Source organism: Acanthopagrus latus, chromosome 7 (assembly GCF_904848185.1).
Source record: "Acanthopagrus latus isolate v.2019 chromosome 7, fAcaLat1.1, whole genome shotgun sequence".
Lineage (NCBI taxonomy): Eukaryota > Metazoa > Chordata > Actinopteri > Spariformes > Sparidae > Acanthopagrus > Acanthopagrus latus.
The window spans coordinates 30,903,531-30,916,836 of record NC_051045.1 but is presented as its reverse complement, the minus strand read 5'-3'; the positions used below and the strand labels follow the sequence as shown (position 1 = coordinate 30,916,836).

Here is a 13,306-nt window from a genome sequence, read left to right as displayed (position 1 = left end):
TGTCATTGTAAAATTCATCGTCATTTCATCTTCCCCATATAGCACATGAACTGGCCTGAAAAGGACAAAACAACTCCATCTATAGACGGCGTGCCACTTTTAAGGTGGACTGGAAAACTCCAATAAGAAGCTGTGACTCTGACACTAACTTCAGCATCGTCTACTGCAGTATGGTGGAAATGTCCTGCCAGTTTCAAATAAGCCTATTATATTAGCGTATGGTTCCAGCCATGGTGAAACTTCTGCTTTCAGCATTCACACTATTTGTGGCCGATTTCTATTTAGGTGAGTTTGTTCCAAGACTCTGGTATTGTGCACGCTCACCTACCGATATGGCTTACTGGGACACTTAATAAAATGTCTGTCATGAAATGGGTCCATTTGGTTTGACTGCTGTCACACTCTGACTCAGCTTTGTAAAATGAACAGTTCCGATAACATATGTATATACTACAGTTCTTATGTACATACTACAGTTCTGATGTACATACTCTCTTCCTCTTTTCTTATTATATTTATAAATATTTCTATTTTTATTGCATGCTCTTCTATATTTTTACTATTTTATTACCTTATGCACGGGGGTTGCAAAGACAATTTCATTGATTGACATGTGAATGTCCAATGATAATAAAAACTCTTGAATCTTGAATCTTGATTCCTAGACATACAACTGTTAAACCGGTTTCACTGCACATACACAGTGACACACATTAACACACCCACATTGTGTCAGCTGCGCCATTGCACCTTGGTTTAACATTGAAAGAGGAAATCCCAGCCAGAGACTGAAGTCCGTCAACCGCACATTTGAACAGTGCACTTCCTCATACATGTGCACTTGCTACTTCAGTTCTACAATGAACAGCCACTCTGATCAGCTGTGGATGAGAACTCTTTAAGCTGGAGTTTATTCAGTAAGAAATAAAAGTAAAAGGCATTAGCACTGGATCCAGTAAATGAAAACATTTCTATCTTCTCAGCCAAGATAAATGGACAAGACATCACAACAAGCACAGGCGGTGAGTGTGTTCTGTCCATTAACCATGCTCTGTGTTTTGAGTCCAAGGCTGCAACACTTGTTAAAATAGACTCAGCTGTGTGTTACCTGCCATTTCTATGACAACTTTATCAGATCTGATGTATATCTGGAATGAAGGTGCAATGTTGTGTGCAGTGTGTAGCAATTAGTAAACCAGAACATAGATATCGTGTAATATTAAAGACATTATACATTTGACATGCTGACATTTCCTGTAAATATCACGTGATAGGAGAAAGGAGAACTTTGATCTCAACAAGTTCACTTTTACTTCCTGTGTAAGAATTACAAGTACACACCACTTTGATGTTGATTCTCAGGGTGGTTGTAGGGGGGGTGGATGGGGTGATTACTGTATTGTGAAAGTTACATCATGTATCTCTAAATGTTATCCTTATTGGCAGGGTTTACTCCATTTCACTATCTACATTATGCCATCAGTGGAGAAGTGAAACAAAAACACAGGATTTGATTACATTATTATATCAGGGTGTTTGTTTCCACAACTTTATTACCGGTTGGTCATTACTTTGTGAAAACTAAAGTCAGATAATCTTCATAGTAAAATTATCTTGATGGGACTTTGAAGTGGGTGGGTTAGAGGTTAGAGGGTTTTTATAAGTTGTGAAGAAGTTATTTGGAAAATAAGACATTGGCTGGTTAAATGTTGAGTCCCACAAGGGTCATGGGGTTATGGGGCGCCATTTCAAAGAAATCTAAAATATGTACATAGTAATTACCACCCACTTACTAATTCATGCCATTAACTAATCTCTGTTCTTCAAAAGCTTGCTGTAATCTCGTGCTAGATTCAGATCATAGGTCTGTCCTGGTAGCTCTGGAGTGTCAAGCTGACTTCGTCAAACAAAAATGTGTGGGGGCTATTCACATGAATGTGCATAGTTTGGTGTCAAAATTAGATTTTGTTAAGGTTTGGGCTCAACAAACCAATGCTGATTTCTGTGTTTTCTCTGAAACTTGGTTGTCTAATATTATTGAGGATGAAGACATTGCAATTGATGGCCAGAATGTTTACAGGACTAAGGAAGGTTTCACAAAAGGCAGAGGGATTTCAATGTCTCAAATTTATGTAACAATTTGAATTTAGCACAGTTAATCACTGCTCCTACAAGGCATTGAAAGGGTTTCCAATAACAAATATCTGTGCATCTGGATAGATGATATTGCTGTTTTTTAAAATTCATATCTCTGAACCAACTAAAAAACTCAAGGGTAAATTATCATTCTTTTATCATAACAGAGCCTGTTTTACTTTTAAAATTGTAGAAAACCTGTTCAGGCCACTTTTTTTTACCTCACCTTATTTCACCAGTTTTATCTCAATTAGAACTTGTAATTTGGACAGTCATTCACAAGAGTTTGGTTCTTCCCACTGCAAGAGCCAAATTGGGGAAGACTCTTTTTCAGGTCTATGCCCCTCAGAAGTGGAATGACTTACAGCGTGCTCTTAAATTAAATCATCTTATTTCTTTAGACAGTTTCAAATGCCTATTGTTCGATGAACTGCAGCCTGAATGTAATTGTACTTTATGGTCATATTGTGTATGTGTATTCATGTATTTTGTACTCAGGGCATCATTGGAAAAGAGAGCTTGCTCTCAATTGACCTTCCCTGACTAAATGAAGGATTCATTCAATTTGCAGACCTGTAAAATAGTGATACCAATGTGTCACTAAAGCGTATGTAGAATATATGAAGAGAAGTATGTATGAAGTACTTAATTTAGTAATGTATTTAACAAAGCAAGGTGTTAAAACACTAAGGACAGCACTCTGAAGTCACCGTATGGAACGGAACGATCTAGCGCCTGAGTGGTGGAGAGACCAGGTAGATAAATTTGGTGTCTGACGAGTTAATCCTCTTCAGGTGTGTCTCTGCTGCTGCTGCTGCTGCTGCTGCTGCTGCTGCTGCTGCTGCCATGCCCAGACACACACACAGGGGAGGAGCAGGTGAGGGAGAAAGGAGGGGGAGGGGTAAAGCAGAACACGGAAAACAGAAAGTCAACCAGGCTGCCACAGCAGCACCGTGACACAAAGGACAGTTTAGACTCTGCTTCTCACCATATTTTGTACTGCTCTGTTCTTCCTTATGTTTACTGCATAGTGTGGGGTAATATGAATATAACTATTACCAAACCTAAGTATATATTACAGATGGGATAGTATCAGAGCAGGGAAAATAATTTCAAAAGTCTAAATTTACGTACTACATTAAAGTAGTCAATACAAAATGTGGAATTCTCTGAACAGTGGGACATTATAACTTTTTGAGTAACATCAGTGTAAAGATATTTCCATTTCTGCTACTTTACACTTCTCTCCACTACTTTTCAATTAGAAACATTGTAGTTTTTACTTGACAAATACTGGTTATTTTGCTTTTTTGTAAATGATTTTTCTCACAAAACAATGCTAAGAGAAGTGGGATAAGGTGTGCAGAGACAATGCTCATGGTCCTGGACTGATCCACATGCACAAAAGAGCAATAACATAGATGACCCACACACAATGCTGTTATATGTTTGTAGGCCTATACATAGAGGCCACTTAAGTCAGAATTTATGGTTATGGTTTCAAGTCCATCTGCTGACAACGTATGACCATGTCCCAAATCAGAATGGAGAGAATCAGATTTCATGTTATTTGTGCTTGCCTTGAAAGAGACTAAGAAAAGGAAGGTATAATATGGGTGGTATTATAATAGAGAATACAATGACCAACCTTGTTGTAGTTGCAGAGATAAGCTAAAGAAACACTGCAATGCTGTCATAAATGTGTGTGTCTGTGAAAGGATCTGTGAAAGTATTGTGTACTTACAGGTGTGGTCACTATAACAACCTGGATCCATCTGTTCTTGAAGTCAGTGATAAGCCAGGGAAAAGACAAGTGTGCACAGGAAGAGCTGCAGCCCAATAGCTACCAGCCACAGGTGCATTTTAATGGCCTCATAAGTAAGCTTTTTACAGGCAATGGCAGGATTTGATGTGATTAACACCACAACATTAAAACTATGTGAAAAACAGTGATAATCTTGTTACAACACAATGTTCGGCTGGGCAATTTTGGAACCTGGCATTCGCACACACACAGCAGGACAATGCACTCTGACACACTACAAAAAACTGCTCAGGAACAGCTTGAGGAACACAACAAAGAGCCCAAGGTGTCAGCTGGGCCCCCAGATTCCCCAGATCTCAATCTGAATGAACATCTATGGGTCATGTTAGAACAAGTCTGATCCATGCAGGCCCTATCCCCCACATTCTGGGCCCAAGATACAGGTATAATGACTGTACCTTGACAGGTCAGAGCTCTTTTGGCTGGAACCTGCACAATATCGAGTATGTGGTTTTAATGTTGTGGCTGATCGGTGTCAAGGCTCTATGTGTGCAGTTCTTTTGTGATTAAAAGGTCTTGAGCTCTCATGTTTTAATGGCATTTTATAGTTTGTGTTGAGCATTATTTCTGCCACAGTGTATTCTTTTTTGTACTGTCACTGGGAGGCCCAAATTTGACTGATTCCTAACTTTGCAAAGTTTGTGACAGAGCCATTCAGGTCATTCTGATTTTCTGTTACGCAAACAATATAACAATGACAGACGGATAACAATCTGCCTACACACAAAAGCTGGTTTGGACCTGAAAATGGATACACTGCTGTTTGGTTGTTTCCACTCTTTCCGGTTCGGTTCATTATTTTTATGGACAGAATTTCTAGGCGCAGCCACAGGCCGGAGGGGGTCTGGTTCAGAAGCCACAGGATTTCATCTCTGCTTTTCGCGGATGATGTGGTCTTGTTGGCTCCTTTGAGCCGGGACCTCCAGCATGTCCTGGGGCGGTTTGTATCCGAGTGTGAAGCGGCTGGGATGAGAATCAGCACCTCCAAATCCGAGGCCATGGTTCTCGACCGGAAAAAGGTGGCTTGCTCCCTTCAGGTTGGGGGAGAGTTCTTGCCTCAGGTGGAGGAGTTTAAGTATCTTGGGGTCTTGTTCACGAGTGAGGGAAGGATGGAGTGTGAGACTGACAGGCGGATCGGTGCAGCGGCTGCAGTAATGGTCTGTGGTGGTGAAGAGAGAGCTGAGCCAAAAGGCGAACCTCTCAATTTACTAGTCAATCTACGTTCCTACCCTCACCTATGGTCATGAACTTTGGGTCATGACCAAAAGAATAAGATCCCGGATACAAGCGGCTGAAATGAGTTTCCTCCGCAGGGTGGCGGGGCGCTCCCTTAGAGATAGGGTGAGGGGCTCTGTCACCCGGGAGGAACTCGGAGTAGAGCCGCTGCTCCTCCACATCAGGAGGAGCCAGTTGAGGTGGCTCGGGCATCTGTTTCAGATGCCCCCTGGACGCCTTCCTCTGGGGGTGTTCCTGGCATGTCCCACTGGGAGGAGACCCCGAGGAAGACCCAGGACACGCTGGAGCGACTATGTCACTCAGCTGGCCTGGGAACGTCTTGGGATCCTCCCGGAGGAGCTGGAGGAAGTGTCCGGGGTGAGGGAGGTCTGGGTGTCCCTGCTCAGGCAGCTGCCCCCGCGACCCGGCCCCGGATAACGTGGAAGAAGGTGGATGGGTGGATGGGACTCTTTATTGCCTGCTATGAGGATGAGTTCTGTTTACTTTCAGGGCTGAAATGTGCTGGAAAGATTAATAGACAGGTAGATCAATAGTCCCAACACACACTGTAACTCCCCCCAGAACCACAAATTGACAGTTTTACATTTGTGTAAAACATTCATGTTAATCATAGAGCTGTAGAGGGTTGGTCGGTACTTTATGGACAAAGTGACATCACCACTTTTAAGCACAACCAGGTAAAGTAATAAAAGAATAATGTTTGTTTGGTAGTAAAAACAATTACTGCAGGAAAAGTCAAAGTCATGACTGTAACAATCCCCAGATCCCCTGGCTGCATGTGGAAGTATCAGTTTGCAAGATAGTGAACCCCTAAATTGATCCTGATGAGCAGTTGGCATCTTGAATGGCAGCCTCTGCCATCTGTATGGATGTTTGTGTGAATGGGTGAATGAGTTGTAAAGTGCTTTGAGCGGTCAGTAGACTGGAAAAGTGCCATAGAAGTCCATTTACCATTTAACTGAATATAGACATCCTATATACTACTAACGGGGATTGATGTGAGAGATTTCAGCAACATGATCATCAATCTGATCCAGGAGCTGTTTTCTTACTTCCAAATGGCAAGTTCTATTGGCCACAACTTTAGTACTAACTGCTGAGAGTTTCTTTCATCTTTTTTATCATGAGAAGCAATAGTGGTGCTGCTTTGTACTGAACTTTCCCATATCTACTGATGGTCTGACAATCAGTCTCAGTCAGTGTACTGTAGCATCTTGTTTCTTTTTGACATTTTGGTAACAGAGTCTGACTCAAATAAACATTTCACCCATACATGAAAAATCAATGATTATCTCCTAAACAACTGAAGTAGAAAGGGAATCGTTCGTAATCTAAGTGTCAAGAACCCCCAAAATCCTGAAATAAAATCAAGAGTAATTGGTTATTTGAACCCTTTTTCTAACTGAAATAATCACTGTAACTGCTTCACTATAGAAAAAAGCATTAGTGCACACCCCACCTGAAGTGGGTGCACAAGCTTAACTATGTGCTGAGGGTGTAAATAACCTCATCTGGCTTACAGGGACTTGGATTACCCTGGACCAGCTGTTTTGTGCCCATCTACTTAGGTTTTTAGGAGAATGCTGCAGCGCCATTTTGCTGGGAAGCTCTAGGAATGTTCTGTGGACATTTCTACAGACCTTTCAATCTGCATAGGAGTGAGTAAATAAGGGCTGGAATGTTCCTTTAATCTAGGTGGTGCTCTTTGCTTGACTTTCAGTCACAGCTCATGATCATTTCCTAGTTGCTCTTCAATTTTATCAAAACAAACAAGACACAAAACTCATCACTTCCTGTGACACAAGATTTTTTCCAGTTGAAGACTGAATGACTAAAAAGCAAAGCAAAGCGCTTAAGCTTTCAGAAACTAGAAAATGGAAACTCCACCGATGACACAAGCAGAAAACAAACAATGTTTTACAACTTCAACAAACTACTATTACAAATACCTTGTGATATGCTCTGCTCACCCTACTTTGAGGCATTCCACTTGTATACTTGAGGTGTATGTTGCTGGAGAATTTCCTCAGAGGACATTATCATGTTCTGTCATTTTGCCTATAAATAGTGGCCATGTATTCCCATGCAGAACCAGTAATGCTCATTTACATACAGTACATGCAGTATGAGTATTTAAATAAATTCTTACTGTCGTAGCTGCAGCAACAAACCACAACAACAGTGTCTTAGTAAAAATAAAGGAATGGTACCTGTACACTTGATGTTATAAGGCCACAGCAGAATAAACACACTAGTCAATAAAAAGTAATACGTCTGGGCATTCTACTCTATCTTGGTCAAGGAGAAATAACCTTTTTAATGTAGCTTTAGTCAATGAAAACCATTAGTGTTTTAGTCTTTTTAGTCAACTTCATCTTTTTTACATTAGTTTATTTTTCCTTACTCTAACCAAGTTGTGTATGTGCCTAGCCTACGCAAACCTTAGCCCTTAGACAGTGTTGGAACTTGTTACACAAACACTGGAAAATTATTTTTGGGGAAAGGGAAAAATAACACAATGACTGATCCTCCACATCAGACCCGCATCAAAAATCATAACAATCCAGCTAATGTGTAAAAAAATGTGTATGAAGTTGAAGTTGTTGATAAGAATGAAGTCCACACTGGACCAAAACTGATCATTCTGACCTGACAGTAGCACTAGATGAAAGCTCAAGAGGCTCATCATTTTTTGGAATCATCCTCTGAATATCAAATGTCATTGACAGCAGCAGATGAGACACTGACAGGAAGACAAACTAACATCCTTTTTCTTTTGCAACCAACTCAGGAAATTAGACTCAACTTTCTTTCCAGATGCCAATCAGTTTGTATAATTTAGTTCTTAGTTTTCATATCTGCAAATGTGTATGTATTCTCTTTCCTCTCAGGGCTCAGAACAGCCACTGCCTCTAAACACAAGGAGGAGTTTCAGCTTCTCATCTCTTCGAATGAAAAGTAAGTGGGTCATTGTGTATTTGTGGTGTTAAATGTCCTAGCTTTATAAGAGACACTACCTTTACCTCAACTAGTGTTTCACTTTTTAATAACTCACTTTCACTATGTCAATGTAAAATTTCCACAGAAAGGCATAACAGTTATGACGGTGGCGGGTTTACACGGCGGAGAGGGTTGCTGTCGTTTTCATCAGTGCGAGAATCATCGAGAAAGGGTAAAAATTACATTTTCACAATTCCTGTCAAGTTAGTCAGCTTCTCATTCTGTCTTTGATCTGCCAAGTTGATGACAATAAGTTTCAAGATTCAAGTGTTTATTGTCATATGCACAGGAAAGAAACATGTTCCTCTGTACAATGACATTCTTCCTTTGCTGTCTACAGAATGCCAACTATGTAATAAAGAAATATATACAACAAAAAAACAATATACAAAGTAAAGCACTTTTACATGGCATAAATAAGAAAAAGCAGCAACAATAATAACAAAATAGTGCAAATCTGAACTTTGTGCTTTTATGCATGTGCAAAATGTAAAAAGTCGGGACAGTTATGAGGAAGATTAAACGTTCTTTAGTCTGGTGGTCTTGGATTTAACACTTCTGTACCTCCACCTGAGGGTAGAAGAGTGAATAGTCTGTGCTAGGGGTGGGTGGGGTCTTTGAAAATAGACGCAGCTCTCCTGTGGACTCTGCAGTGCTAGAAACTGTGCAGAGAGGGCAGTGGAGTCCTGGTGATCTTCTCAGCAGTCTCTACCACTCTCTGCAGACGTTTGTAGTCCAAAGCAGAAGTGCTACCATGCCAGACAGTGATACAGCCGGGAGGCGACATGCCAAACTGCCAAACAGCCTCCTCAGAAAATACAGCTGATGTTGGGCCCTATAAATAAAATAAAATATAAAATAACCTGACAAATCACTTTATTCCCTTATGATGAACACTAGCTGGTCACAGCTTTAGATGCCATCTTCTGAAAACTTTCTTTTTCATTTTCAATCCTTAGAGTCCACGCCAGATGAAGAGGGTGCCTCACAGCTATACAACTTTCAGGACCAGATGAAGAAGACAGGCAGGAATGAAGGTAAAATGGGTATCAAGTGGACGTGCCAGAGCATGACTAAATACTAAATGGAGCATAGCAAACTTTAAGGCACAACATTTAAGTCACACTTGTACTAGGTGACTGGCATCAACTTTTTCATTCATGCATCACAATTACCTACAGCTTGGCTACTGGTTGACCAATCATATTTATACAGGTGCACAGTGCAACTTCTTGAACCGTGCTGCAGGAATTAGCCTTAAACCATTTTTGCAGTCTGAGGATTTTTGGTTTAGTTATAAGACTAAAATGACATCTGTCGTTAACATATGCTTAAGGTATTTTCACATTTTGCTCTACGGCATGAAATACATCTGTAAGTAAAGAGTACTTGTCTTTAAAAAGGTGGTTGCTAACAAATGGCTAAATGAGACAACAGAGGTTGTCAGGGACAAATGTCATCATGCCGAACACAGACACTCACCTACCGGTACTTACTGTCCTTGTGTATAACAGGCATAGTGGTGGTTGATGTTAAAGTCATGTGACCGTTAGCTTTTTATTTCTGATGATCACACTTGCACTTCAAATATCATGTTTATTGGTGGAGACCATCTTGCTGCACACATCATGTATCATAAAGTACAATAAAATGTGTGTTGTCCACAGATCTTACTTTCTGCAACAATACTAAATTTAAATAAAATAGAGTTTTGTGGGGTAGGGCGATGCCAACGTCCCATTTACATTAAATAGGTCACTACCACAGCACTGTATTAGGCTGTGTTCAGACAGAGTGCAAGGGGAATTTTAGAAACAGCAAGACTGCATAAAAATCAGGAAAAATAAACAATGTTTCACATATAGTCTAAACACACCTTTACTCGTCTGATACACGCATGCCTATATAATTAGCTGCTACAGCTCCCTCCACCATCACAGCCTCCTTTTCATGTGCTACGTTTTTGTATTGCTCATTAAACCAAGATTTAATGTTGATGCGTTAGGCAGGGATTAGTTCTCCAGCAGAATCCTCGTTGCTGTTTAGGTTCTTCCAAGGGTGGGGTCTTTTTTGCTATATCTAAATGTATCACTATTTCTTGTCAATTACAACCCAGGCTCTCAAAAAAGGACATTAATGTTCTACTAATTTCCAACACCCATGCCATTTTAAAAGAACGTTAATGTTGATGCAGGATGGCCTCAGGTGACCCAACACTTCCTGTGGACTGGGAGAAGCACATGGACCTAATTTCTGAGAGACAGGGCTGTAAAAACAGTGCATATAGTTTATCATAATGTAATACACACCATAATTGCTCACTTGAATACAGGTATAAGCAGAGGCTGCACACATTTCCATATTTTTCCTGTGGTTGTGACTCTGGAGGTAATTTTCAATTTTGTCTTCTACATTAAATCGCCACAGAATCTAATTAGGAGATTAAATTGAGCCAACAAGACACCAGATGAATTGTAAGCTAAGAATAAAATATAAATGTAGCAGTAACATTTTTAAGATGGAATGATATATTGGTCCTTTTGTAAACAAATACGACCACAAGAGATAAGAACTGTATTTCAGTTCTGAGATGAAAGGTATACATCTGATAACTCTGATCACTAAAAGTAACCATAGAAATTCCATTCAGGCGAGGGTGTCACTCTGCGTAGAAAAGTGGTGGGGACAGGCACAAATGACTGGCTCCAAACTGCCTTCAACATATGTGATTAGGTGATGTGATGAGGAGATCCCGTGAACAAGAACAGTGTTCCTGTGCATGTTGTTGGCTGTTTCTTGACATTGGTTTACAGTGTCAGCAGATGCAGATGATATTTAACAGGTCCCTTGGAAAGTAAAAGCTTTTCTTGCCTGCGCTTCATCAAAGACTTTGTTGCTGTTGGCCAGTGGAGCTCCTGTCTTCGTGTTTACCTGTTGAACTGGGAGTCTGCTGCGCTGTGGTGTCGCTGACCTACTCCAAAACAGTTTCATATTCGTAGGGCTCGTGTTGGTTTGACCTCGTCTACTTGTCTTTAACTTGACGTGTGCTGCAGTTGACTGATAGCAGTATATGTAGTGGCCGTTTTTCGCTCGTGACTTGAACGCAGCACAGCCGCTCGGGCACGCTCCCAGCTGAGCTGTCTGACTGTGTGAAGCACGCGGACCGTGGTGAGCGCGAGCCTGGATGCGACGTCTGTAGGGGAATGGAGACGATAAAGTTGTCCTGTCGTGTTACTGAGGACCCGTACAGAAACGGCTGAGAGGACGACAGTGGTTGTGGATTAAAGCAACAATGAGTGATGCGGTGACGAGGAGAAGAAAAGGGCCCGGACTGGCGAACTTCAGGAGCAGATGGAGTGAGTAGTGCAAAGCTGACACAGCCGAAGCTATTAACATTCATTTATTTACCTAGATTTGGACCAGATGTGTGAAATTCGGATTTAAAGCCTATGAAAACTGTAATCCATAACACATGGACATACAATCTAACGTCACCAGTGAACCTGGATTTGTTTCTTGTTTAAATGTTGCTTACCGTCGCATACCTGTTGAAATGTGCAGCGTTGACCTGTCTCCAGCAGGTCGTGCCTGCTTGTATATCCGGGTATCGGGCAGGAGTCAATCCCTGATCTAAATAGGAAGCTAGTTAGACTTAGTTAAGAACGTTAATAGTTGGCATTAGTCCTCAACATACGACCCTCCGTACTATGTTTTTGTAGTTTAATACCGTGGGTAATAAGCTAAAATAAAGTGCATGGTGAAATATAAACCTGCTTAGTTGAATAAAGGACGCCGATTATGTGTTCTGTAGCCCTCCGAGATATGAGTGTTGCCTCGAACGACTAGGACGTCAACACGAATTCACGTATGAGGCTGCAGTTCAGTTTGGCGGCAGGTGCACATTTTAATTTAGAGTTTTGTATCCCCACCCCGATGAAACAAACCATTAACAACTGCTTCACTGTGTCTAGTGGCTGCGACAAGTGGCACTTATATACTTCAGCATGTTTCCTAACTTGATAAGTCACCTTTTAGCTTTTTTTTTTTTTTTTTTTTTTGTATTATTGAACTGTAAATTGGGATTGCCTAAACCTCAGGAACTGAGACGACAGTCACAAGAAGCTCTCCTGTTGCAACAGATGATAGCAGTCTATAACATCATTTTAACACACCAGACTCCAGGCAAAGCATTAAAGCAAGAATGTAGTCATCTACAAAACACAATTTAGAAGCCAAAAACTGCTATGTTTTGGATCTATCTTGTAAAATAGTTAAATGGGTAGGTTGATCGATTTTATTTGAGATCTGTAGGTTTGCAGGTTTTCTCAGTGCAAATATTAGTGCAAGATTCAAGCAGCTTTAGTTGTGCCTTTGTGACGGCGCCGTTCCTTTTCTTAAAGGCCTGACTGGTGTTGTAACATGTTCAGGAGCCTCAGGGCTGTTAAACAGGACTGTTACTTCCACCCACATCACAGCTGAACAACAGTAGCACAACTAGGCAAATAGTGTGGGCTAAAACTCTGATACAGTTGTCATACCAAGAATAGATAAATGACACTTCAAGCTAGGATCATTTTACTTTGTGTTTTATGTTTTTCTCTGGGTGACTGAATTAATGCAGTGCGACAGCAAGCCATGGGTGTGGAAACACTTCCATTGCTATCAACACAGCACGACAACCTTGCTCTTTCAACAGAAGTTGTGCATTGCAGACATGAAGAAGCCTCTGGGATGAGAGGTGAAACATCAGACAAGATACTGAAACAGGTCCAACTGCTTAAGATACAGAACTTAGAATTGCAGACTTGAGGCTTTCGTGTCAGTTATTATCACAGAGATTCATTATCTTGTATCAAGAAAATTATAAATGGGCTTTTCTTTCTTTGTACACTAGAAGTATTAAAGGTTTGGTTCATGCAAATACATTTTTTAGAGCCTGACCAATACAGTGGTTGGCTGATATTATTGGCCGATAGTGATATACCACAGATATTTCAGTATGAACATATTTATTGTCATATGTGGCAATAAAAAAACTTTTTGATTATTAAAAATGTTTGAACAATTACAAATATTATTCCATCTACAGAAGACGTACCAGAGGTTCAG

General features: G+C 40.7%; 1 protein-coding gene and 1 long non-coding RNA gene across 7 annotated transcripts in view; one reads left to right on the top strand and one right to left on the bottom strand.

Annotated features, from left to right (window-relative positions):
• The first annotated feature begins 814 nt into the window (after positions 1-814).
• dennd2da (DENN/MADD domain containing 2Da) overlaps positions 815-13,306 on the top strand; it is a 29,953-nt gene continuing 17,461 nt past the window's right edge. For 2 of the 6 annotated variants that reach the window (XM_037104413.1, XM_037104412.1), the window contains exons 1-4: positions 816-1,022; positions 8,089-8,155; positions 8,283-8,369; positions 9,157-9,234. In XM_037104413.1, coding sequence (XP_036960308.1) covers positions 993-1,022; positions 8,089-8,155; positions 8,283-8,369; positions 9,157-9,234 — 262 coding nt within the window. In that variant the 5' untranslated portion in view covers positions 816-992. Of the gene's footprint in view, positions 1,023-8,088; positions 8,156-8,282; positions 8,370-9,156; positions 9,235-11,137; positions 11,554-13,306 lie in introns of those variants that run through there. The other 4 variants (XM_037104414.1, XM_037104416.1, XM_037104417.1 and 1 more) reach the window with 4 other exon arrangements.
• Positions 8,406-12,143, bottom strand: LOC119022937. The gene is made up of 3 exons (XR_005076127.1): positions 11,968-12,143; positions 11,733-11,827; positions 8,406-9,032 (listed from the first exon to the last, which is right to left on the bottom strand). It is a non-coding gene; the product is annotated as an uncharacterized LOC119022937 (long non-coding RNA).